General features: G+C 48.8%; 1 protein-coding gene across 3 annotated transcripts; it reads right to left on the bottom strand.

Annotated features, from left to right (window-relative positions):
- Nucleotides 1-5,000: 5,000 nt before the first annotated feature.
- Nucleotides 5,001-10,102, bottom strand: Mtfp1 (mitochondrial fission process 1). 3 transcript variants are annotated; one of them, XM_031341976.1, is made up of 5 exons: nt 10,018-10,102; nt 8,593-9,149; nt 7,779-7,906; nt 7,206-7,438; nt 5,001-5,820 (listed from the first exon to the last, which is right to left on the bottom strand). In XM_031341976.1, exons 2-5 carry the CDS (start codon nt 8,657-8,659, stop codon nt 5,748-5,750), a joined length of 501 nt encoding a protein of 166 aa, XP_031197836.1. In that variant the 5' UTR covers nt 8,660-9,149; nt 10,018-10,102; the 3' UTR covers nt 5,001-5,747. The 3 variants fall into 3 exon arrangements, with proteins under 3 accessions (XP_031197836.1, XP_031197838.1, XP_031197837.1); XM_031341978.1 differs by lacking the exon at nt 10,018-10,102 and adding an exon at nt 9,407-9,835; XM_031341977.1 differs by lacking the exon at nt 10,018-10,102 and having other exon boundaries at nt 8,593-9,379.
- Nucleotides 10,103-10,245: the final 143 nt, after the last annotated feature.

Raw genomic sequence — 10,245 nt, 5'->3', positions numbered from 1 at the left:
TCAACTTGACCATTTTTCATAGGACAGTGTCCAGCTGCTCCTCTCAGCCAGGTCTATGCAGGCCTGTTCTAATAGCATGAGGCCTTAGAGAATGGCTAGACATATTTAGATCGGGAAGGACTAGGGAGGTGGCGACATCTAGATAACCAGGGGAAGCCATCATCCATGCTGGATGCAGGCCTTTCTGGGTGTCTGCTTTAGGGTCAATGGTGCTCCAGTTTGCAACTCCTCAGCCATGCTTTGTAAGCCTGATGGGATCACTGACTCCCCAGGGTAAACCTCAGTGGAAACTAACTGGTGTGCTGCTGGGATCTTATGAGGTGGGTAGATGTTTCCTAGTCTCTTTTGGGGTTGAAGGTGGCTTTCAGGACATAACTATTATAGTTAATCCCTATTCCTGTTTGTGCCAGATAAGACATAGCATAGAGGGTCTGCTGGCATCTGTGGTTTGACGCATCCTTGAAAGGAACAGCTTCTGGAGGTCAGTTATATCACGTGGTTTCCCCAGCTGTGTTCAAGGGCTTCGCTGGATGGTTTCAAAGACAATGGGATGGGTGCATTTTCACTATGGAAGTGAACAGTGGAGTCTTCCTGTCCTAAGGCAGCCAGAGGTTAAACACTGACCAGCAACTGCTCTGGCTCCCCGGCTAACTCAGGAGGACCGTACATGGCATGACTCTCCTTTCCAGATCTAGATTCTAAGGAGCAGAGAAGGCAAATGACCCAGAGAGGCCTCCCAGCATAAACAGCTCCAAGTAAGACTGGCATGCTCTGTCTTGCATCCATTTTCCTTGAATTTTCATTTCCTTGTTAACAGACAAACAGAACTCCATCGTGTACCACATTCCCATTCTCCACTTGTCTGTGGATGAGCCGGCTCAGTTTCCCCCGCTATGGTGAATAGAGAACGGATGTGCAAGTGTCTCTGCAGGAGGATACAGGGTTCTCTGGGTGGAAGCCCAGGAGTGCTGTGGCTGGGCCAGATGGCCATTCTCTTTTTAATTTTTTTTTTTGGGGGGGGGGGAATTTTTCGAGACAGGGTTTCTCTGTGTAGCCCTGGCTGTCCTGGAGCTCACTCTGTAGACCAGGCTGGCCTCGAACTCAGAAATCTGCCTGCCTCTGCCTCCCAAGTGCTGGGACTAAAGGCGTGCACTGCCACCGCCCGGCTCTCTTTTTAATCTTTTAAGGAGCCTTCACACCGACCTCCATAATGACTACACTAGTTTGCATATCACTAGCAGTGGATAAGGGTCCCTCTTCCTCCCTATCTTCTCCAAGATTTCCCAATCACTTCTTACCAGGTCTAGAAGCCAGTTCAGACTCTCTGCCCCTGCTCTTGAGAGCCTCCATCACTTGGACAATATGACTGATGGTGGTTTGAATACACTGGGCTCATAGGCAGTGGTACTGTCAGGAGGTGTGGCCTTGCTGGAGGAAGTGTGTCACTGTGGGGGGTGGGCTTTGGAGGTTTCCTCCTATGCTCAGACTCCACCCATTGTGGAAGAGTCAGTCTTCTGCCTTTGGATCAAGATTTAGAACTCTCAGCCCCTTCTCCAGCATCATGTCTGCCTGCACGCTGCCATGCTTCCTACTATGATGATAAAGGACTGAACCTCTGAAACTGTAAGCCAGCACCATTTATAAGAGTTGCCTTGGGGGGGCTGGTGAGATGGCTCAGCGGGTAAGAGCACTGACCTCTCTTCTGAAGGTGCTGAGTTCGGATCCCAGCAACCACATGGTGGCTCACAACCACCCATAATGAGAACTGAACACCTTCTTCTGGTGTGTCTGAAGACAGCTACAGTGAATTACACCAGAGCGAGCGGGTCGGCAGAGGTCCTGAGTTCAATTCCGAATCGACACACACATGATAGCTCATGGCCATCTGTACAGCTACAGTGTACTCATACACATAAAAATAAATAAAATAAATATTTAAAAAAAAAAAAGAGTTGCCTTGGTCATGGTGTCTCTTCACAGCAATAAAACTCTTACTAAGACAGGAGTTGGTACCAGGGACTTATAGACCTAACCATGTTTTTGTTTGGAGGAATGTGAATTTGGAAACTTTGGATTTGGCAAGCACTGGAATGCTTTAAGAAGGGCTTAATGGATCATCCTGGTCGGAATATGAAAGACATTGGTGCTGAGGGTGATTTGAATCGTAGGGGCCTGACTCTAGAGGTTTCGGAGAAGAGGAATTTTAGTGTGTTGGCTGGGGACCATTCTTATGATGTTTTGGTGAAGAATGTGGCTGCTTTTTGCCCTTGTCTGAAGAGTCTGCCTGGAACTAAGGTAAAGAGATTCAGATTAATTGCATTGACAAAGGAAGTCTCAAAAAAGCCCAGCATAGATTTTATCCTCCGATTTACTCTCAATAAGAGCAATTTGATCAAGTGTGGCAAGCTTAGGAAGGAAAAAAAAAAAAATATATATATATATATATATATATATATATATATATATATATCATTCAAAAAAGTAAAGGGACACCAGGCAGTGGGAGCTAAACCCTGTGTTCAAGGACATTAAATGGAATTAAGGAATGGTGACCTCAGGGCACGATCCCACCCAACTAAGCTTATCACGTTTGCAATTGAACAAGAGATAGTTATATCATGTTAGACATTATTATTACCTGGTTACTGTTTTCATTTAGACTTTTAATCTGGAATGAGCTACAATCCAGAAATGAAGGGCACACCTGTGACCATATCTTGAGGCTGGAAGACATAGGCTTTTGATCCCGATCTTGACACGGGATGACACAAACTTTTGATCTGGATCTCAAGGTATCGTGGCTATAAGAAGCTTAGGTCCAGGCCTGGTAGTACATGCCTTTAATCCCAGGAGACAGAGACAAGCGGATCTCTGAGTTCAGGACCAGCCTGCTACATACAGAGCAAGTTCCAAGTAAAGAAAAGCTTAAGCCCATCCAGGCCTGGCGGAGTAAGCCTTTAATCCCAGCACTCTGGAGGACCAAGCCTTTAATCCCAGCACTCTGGAGGTAGGCATGCAGATCTCTGAGTTTAAAGTCAGAGTTCCAGGATAGCCAAGCTTAGTTAGAGAACAAATTCATTGAAAACAGAAAGCTGGCGATAATGTAATGGAACCAGCAGGGCATGTTGCAGCCCCAGCACGCAGCAGAACTCCACAGCTTCAGCCACATGGTTTTAAATCTAGAGTCAACAATAGAAGGGGTTACTAGGACAATTGATGCTTGTTATCTGGAGCTAAGAAATTAGTTGGAATGAAGAAGGGACCAGCACGGAGGTGAAATCTTCTGGGAGCACTAAGTGTTTTCTGAGAGCACAGAGGCTGTGTTCCAGAGATAGCCAAGGTTGTACCTTATACTGCAGCTGGGCCTGGTAATGTGTAAAGAGTCACCCAGGTGGTACTGGTTTTGAAGGCATGAAGGGTCCTGGAGAACAGCTGAGGCTAGGCACTGTGAGAGGTCATGGAAAGCCATCGGTGAGGGTGCAGCCTCAGTAGCAGTTGATGCCCAGGACTGAAGGGGCCATGCAAAGAAACAGAGGTTTGGCACCATGAAGAAAGCCTGTGAGAGGCTATTGGTGAAGCCTAGTCACAGTGCAAGACTCCAGCATTTGATGCCAGCCCCATAGGACGATCACCAAGAACAGCAGCAGCAGTGGAGTGGAGTCAAGCAGAGCCTAGAGTGAGTGCTACAGAGGGCAGAGCCGGAGAAGTGACCCAAGCCCTTTGGAGGAACTCAGATCACGTGTGGAATCCAGACACTGAAACAAGAAGCTGTGAAGTTTTAGTTGCCTTGGATACCCTAAAATGTTAGAGATGCAAGAGCCACGGGATACCTGACGGGAAAAGCTGCTAACAGGAAGTGGAACCAGCCCAAGAAAAAGAAGTGTATTGCAGTCATCAAAGCTGAAAGGAGTTGGACTCAGACATGGAGATGCAGAGTTTGGAGTTTGCCTAGCTGGGTTTTTATCTTGTTTTGGTCCAGTATTTCCGCACTGTGACGTAATGTATATTGTATACCGTGATATGTTAAAAGTATGTGATCTGCTTTTTTTTTTATTTTTATTTTGTAGATTATAGTTAAGTGATTGCCTGAGTCTTGAAAGAGACTTTGAACTTTGGACTTTTAAACGTTGTTGAAACTGTGATAGACTATAGGACTTTTGAAATTGGACTGGAAGTATTTTTGCATTATGCTATGGATAGGTATGGCCCCCATAGGCCCATATATTTGAACAAGTCTTTGGAGACCAGGGAGTGGAATGTGGTGGTTTAAATATGCTTGGCCCGTAGGCAGTGGTACTGTTAGGAGGTGTGGCCTTGCTGGAGGAAGTGTGTCACTGTGGGGTTGGAGGTTTCCTCCTAAACTCAGGTTCCACCCATTGCAGTCTTCTGGCTGCCTTTAGATCTAGATGTAGAACTCTCAGCTCCTTCTCCAGCACCATGTCTGCCTGCATGCTGTTATGCTTCCTGCTATGAAAATGGACTGAATTTCTGAAATTGTAAGCCACCCGGAATTAAATGTTGGTCTTTATAAGAGTTGCCTTGGTCATGGTGTCTGTTCACAGGGATAAATCCCTAAGCCACCACCCCACCTACAATACAAACACCTCCCATTTCTCCCTACTTAAACCTTCATTTCTGACTCCTTTCCCCCCTTTTTCTTTTCCTTGGATCTGATTTTGCTCTTGAACAGGCTTGGACACACTCCTCCTTTGTTTCCCCCACAGCCCTTCCTACAGAGCCAGGAGACCAGCCCATTTCTCCTTCAGTTTACCTGTTCCAGAAGAAGGGCCGCTGCTGCGGTCGCAACCCTGCTTATCCCCAGGATAAGCAGAAAGAAGATGAAGAAAAGCATAAGCACAACCCTGCTTATCCTCAGAAAGAGAAGAAAAGAAAATACTATTTTGGGAAAGGAGAAATTTACATGTAAATAAAGAAAATATCTAAAAAAAAAAAAGAAAGAAAGAAAGAAAGAAAGAAAGAAAAAGAAAAAGAAAAAGAAAACATTTTTTGAGAGTTTTATTAGGCTAGCACTTGGGTTGTGATTGTCCTGCCTCTCAGCCAGGCCCTGGCAGCTCCTGCAGCAGGGATGAGCTGGCCAGAGACTCTGCCCTGAGTGTCCCAAATGCTGTACCTCTGTATCTTTCCTAAGTCACTCAGCCACATTACCACAAAGTGACTTAGAATAGCTGGAAGCCTGGTCCTCATTTGTCACGTGATCTCAGGAGTGTACCCTGCCTCTCTGGGCCTTAAATCCTTCTCCTCCATAGGAGGATATAACTTTTCCATCAGAAGGTAGGCTCGGGGGCTAAGAGGTACTTCAGAGGTTAGAGCACTGACTGCTCTTGCAGAGGAACCAGGTTCGATTCTCAGCACCCACATGGTGGCTCACAACCATCCCTAACTCCAGTTTCAGGGGGGTCTAATCACCTCTTTTAACCTCTAAGGATGCTGCACATACATACATGCAAGTAAAACACTTATACACATAAAATAAATACTTCTTAAAAAGGATTTCAAAAGACAGACCCGGCCAGAGTTTGTTCCTACTCAGCACAACCGTGGCCACTAATGCAGACAGGGTTGAGTCCCAGCCCTGGGACTCATGGCTCACTACTCCTCAAGGCCTTCACCTCTAAGGTCCCATCAATTTGCACCCACCCAGATGGCAGCACCATGGACCCCAAACAGCTACATATCCACGTTCTTTGATGTGAGTGGGCCAACCTCAGGCAAAGCTCAGGACAGGGTCAGGGGGTGCTGGGCTTCCCCACTGACGGGTACAGCTTGCGCAGGCTAGAGTCCAGGAGGAAGTCCACTGACCTACAGAGAGAGAAGGCCTGGTGAGTAGGTAGCCAAGAGTAAGGAGATGCAGGAAACACACGGGCTAAGGGAAAGACTTGTTGATGCATGGTACTAACAACAACTACATCAAGACCCATTTTATCATTCTCTTCCCTTAAGGAAGTCACGCTTACACCCCTCCCCCCAAGGATAACAGCCATCTTTGTTTTCTTTCTACAGCTAGAGAAGCTGAGGCACAGTGAGTAAAGGACTCTCACCATGAGGATCAGGGTAAGTTATGCTTCCCTCTACCCTACCCCTGCCACCAGTGGGACCCTCTCTCTCCCTCTCTCTTCTCCCATCTCCCCCTTTTTCCCTCTTTCCCTCTCTCTCTTTTAGATTTTTTAAAAATTTTATTTCTGTAGCCAGACAGTAGTGGCACACACCTTTAATTCCAGCACTTGGGAGGCAGAGGCAGGCAGATTTCTGAGTTCGAGGCCAGTCTGGTCTACAAAGTGAGTTCTAGGACAGCCAGGGCTATACAGAGAATCCTATCCCCCCCAAAAAAAATTCTGTATTTTTTATGTATATGCATGTTGTATCTGCATGCAAGAAGAGGGCATCAGACCCTATTATAGATGGTTGTGAGCCACCATGTCATTGCTGAGAATTGAACTCAGGACCTCTGGAAGAGCAGACAGTGCTCGTATCCACTGAACCATCTCTCCAGCCTGGTCCTACCTCTAGTGCTAAGAGCAAGCACATGGTTGGCTAATCAGGACAATGGCTCAAACATGGGCCCCTCATCTGAATGAACCAATGAAAATCTTCCTTGAGATTTTTGCTGTCACTATGGAGAAGTTTTGATGGGGCTTAAGATGTTGGAAGGGACAGGACACCATGAGACACTGGAACATGGCAAGAGAGTGAAACCCACAAGGACGGGATAGAGAGAGAAGATGAAGGATGGAAAGATGATGAAGGGTGGGAAGATGATGGAGGGTGGGAAGATGAAGGGTGGCAAGATGAAGGGTGGCAGGATGATGAAGGATGGGAAGATGAAGGATGCTGTGTGGCAGCAGCACTCGAATGCCTGGATCCAGCTGTGCAGAAAACATGCCAAAACTTTTATTTTGCATTTACCAAGCAAACGGAGTTTGATTCATGCTGCTATCAGCTCCTTCCAATCCAGCACACCTGGCTGCCTCCGGCTACTTCACAGCACTGGTCTTTCCTTCTTTGAACTTACACAACTTTTGTCCAGTACTCATAAGGCCCTCTGCTTCCTTCTCTGCTGCTCTGCTGCTCCATATGATAAGATGGCCTCTCTACTTCAACCCCACCTCTGCTGCGCCGGTTCTGTGCCCACAGTTCACAGCCTAACTCTACCTTCAGAGTGACTGACCAGAAAGGCACGCACCTACCTGTCAATGGGGTGGACGATGACAGGAATGGCCAGCAGCCCAAGCGTGGTGGTGGTCCACTTGCGGACAGTCAGGGGCCAGCGGGTCATAGTACCCAAGACATAGAGAGAGGCAGCACACAGGCGGTTGATGGTGAAGCCTGGGATGGCCACAGAGGCCAAGGACTGCCACACAAAGGTGTCTACCACAGCCAGGGCCACTCTGGTGCTACGGCCTGCTTCAGGGCTTGGCACCTGGAAGGTACAGACATTTAACCCAGCTGGGGCAGAGGTAGGAAACCTATAGACAGAAGCATGAAGGTGGACCATGGAGGAAAAAGAGCAAGAGGAGGTAACAGGGTAGAAGGAAGCTGGGAGGAGGACTCTGGGCTGTACTACATTCAGCGTTGGGGGTGATTTGCCTGAGGTCACCGCCAACCCATGTGGTTTGGTCCAGTGGAGATGAACGATCCTACAAACAGGATTAGCTTATGGGCTGCACTATGAGACACTAACGGGGATAGGACTGTCCCACATGCAAGACTGCACACCCACCCACACTAGGGTGGGTTGGGAATGGTTAACTAACACTCACCTCTCCTGCCTTCTTGCCTTTGTCTATGGCATCGGCCAGGACATAGGAGCTGGACACACCATAGCTCAACCACACCACAGCTGCAGGAACCAGGGAGCGGAAAGCCTCCCCGACCTCATTGGCGTAGCCTGGAGGGAAAAGGCATTTAACTCTCTGGCCTGTTCCACAAGGGGGCGCTACACCGAGAGCGGCTTCTAATCCTAACCAGCTAAACTACAGTGCGGCAGGTGACCTCGGTCAAGTGACTTTACCTTTTGGTGGACTGACACGGACAATGAAGTTCATGGCTCACTGATCAAAGTCCCCAGCCGTGGTTCTGGGGATCTGCATTAGGGGGGCGAGCGGAGGCCAGCGAATAACTGAGCGTGGGCTCCACTGACACGTATCAATCAAGTGCTAGGTCTTTCAAAGCCTTACCTCAGCCCGCTCTTACAATCAGCACCCGACAAGAGCGGCTCGCATTCAGCCCTTTTTACAGAAGAGAAAACTGAAGCTTAGGAAGAGCCAGGGAAAGGCAGGCTGCGCTAGGAGTCCAGATCCTCTGACCCCATGGCTAGTGCACGGTCACGGCAGAGGGCAACCCACGCACTCGGTTTGTGCCTCCAGAAGAGCCCTGTGGACAGAGCTGAACCCACAGTGTTGTGTGACCTTGGACAAGTCCCTAGCCTTCTCCTGAACCCTAGCCCAAGTCGAATAGGAACTAAGCCCCTTTTCAAACTCCAGGTCGGCAACCCAGGAGCACTGGTTGTTTTTTCTTTTCTTTTCTGCCCCCCCGAGTGGTGGGGGTCGCTGCGTCTGTCACTCCCACGCTCACCCAGGTAGCGCACCCACGTGTCCCGGTAGAGGTCGCGCTCCGCGCCCTGCCGCTGCTGCTCCGACATGACTTCCCGGGAAAGGCTGGAGTCACTGCAGACTAGAGTCTCACCACAACTCTGTCTCCACGAGCACTTAGTTAACACCAGGCGAGAACCCGCCAGTAGTCCGAGGCTGAAGGACAGGGCGGGCTATCGCCACTGCAGGGAGTGTCTGAAAATTGCCTTATACAACCAAGCCCCTCTCCAAGGCTTGGGTTTTGCAGACAGATGGTCGTAGGTCTTATTTTCTCTGAGCAGTTAATGCAAAACTCTCCCAGACATGATTAGTTTTTGGAGTTAACTAGGTCAGATTTCCAATCAGAGGATGGTATCTTCTTAGGTGTACGGCTCCTAGGAAAGGTGTATTTATTTCTCTGAGCCTCGGTTGGTGTGTAAATGGGAGGCATGCCAGCATTCACTGCCTTAGACAGCCACAAGGGCTAATTAATTATAACAGTCATCATGTATTCAGTAGACGCAGGTTTGCTTCCTTAAGCTCTTGCACTAGCGTCGGGTCCTATTTTACAGTAAGGAATTAGAGACACAAAGAGGACAGTCACTCTCCTGACTCATGCAACTTTTCAAAAGGAAAAGGGAGTTGGGGAATTATTACAAGGGTGGAAAGCGTTCTGAATCCTCTGGGATTTCAGAGGGGCAATGCTATGGCCCCTGGAGACAAATCCTACTTGGGCCGCCTAGTAGATGTAAGCCACCCCCTCCCCCGGTCCCAGTGCCCACGTCTGTAAAACAAAATGGATGAGACTGGAGAGATACCTCGGTGGTTAAGAGTGCTTACGACGGCCGGAGTTCCATTCCTGGCATCTACACAGGTGTCTCACAGCCACTAGTAACTCCACATCGAGGGAATCTGACACTTCCGGCTCCACAGGGAGCACCCCACCCACCCAAAAAAAAGCACACACACACACACCTATGCATTCACTCATAGAGACATACAGATAAATACAAATATGGTCTTAAGTCTTTTTATAAGCCAGGCATGGTGTTGCATGCTTTCATCTCAGAATTTAGGAGGCAGAAACAGGTAGTATCATGTGCGTTCGAGACCAGTCCGTCTACACAGGGAATTTCAGGCCTGGCCGGGGCTACACAGTATAAAAATTTCCAGCTACATAAGTACAGGGTTTCTGCACAGCTCTTTTTTTAGATCTATAAAGGTCTATACCAACTCCCTACGGAAGCCACCGTTTTCAGCCTATATTCTCTCAAAACCTGTGGGTCAGCGGGGACAGGGCCCGGCGCGGGTGGGGAAGGTAGATCCGTCTGTAGGACCTGAAACCCTGGCCGGTCGTGCTGGAGCGGAATTAGGAGACGGTCCCTAAAGCCACGTGATGCTAATCCTCGGCCTCCCTCCCATTTAGTACCCGTTGCAGACGCAGTTCACGCCCGCCGCGGCGGTCAACGCGGAAGAACCACCCAGCACGTCTGGAACCACCGAATAGGGCGGGGCCTCCGCCCTCACCGTGAAGGCTCTCGGGAGCATCCGAGAGCCAGGAACAAAGATGGCGGACGACACTCGCCGGCTCAGCCAATCGGAAGGCAACGTGTTAGGACTATGGAGAACGTTGTCGCAAGAGGAACGGAACGCCTCT

This window comes from Mastomys coucha, unplaced genomic scaffold (genome assembly GCF_008632895.1).
Source record: "Mastomys coucha isolate ucsf_1 unplaced genomic scaffold, UCSF_Mcou_1 pScaffold22, whole genome shotgun sequence".
NCBI classification, from domain to species: Eukaryota; Metazoa; Chordata; class Mammalia; order Rodentia; family Muridae; genus Mastomys; species Mastomys coucha.
Note: the sequence above shows the minus strand (reverse complement) of the source record. Positions and strands in the feature narration are given on the sequence as shown.

Coding starts and splice junctions, on each gene's coding strand:
- Mtfp1 (XM_031341976.1), bottom strand. CDS start 8,659: ATGTCGGAGCAGCAGCGGCAGGGCGCGGAGCGCGACCTCTACCGGGAC. Junction 7,907..8,592: donor CACGTGGGTGCGCTACCTGG/GTGAGCGTGGGA, acceptor TTTTCCCTCCAG/GCTACGCCAATGAGGTCGGG. Junction 7,439..7,778: donor AAGGCAAGAAGGCAGGAGAG/GTGAGTGTTAGT, acceptor TGTACCTTCCAG/GTGCCAAGCCCTGAAGCAGG.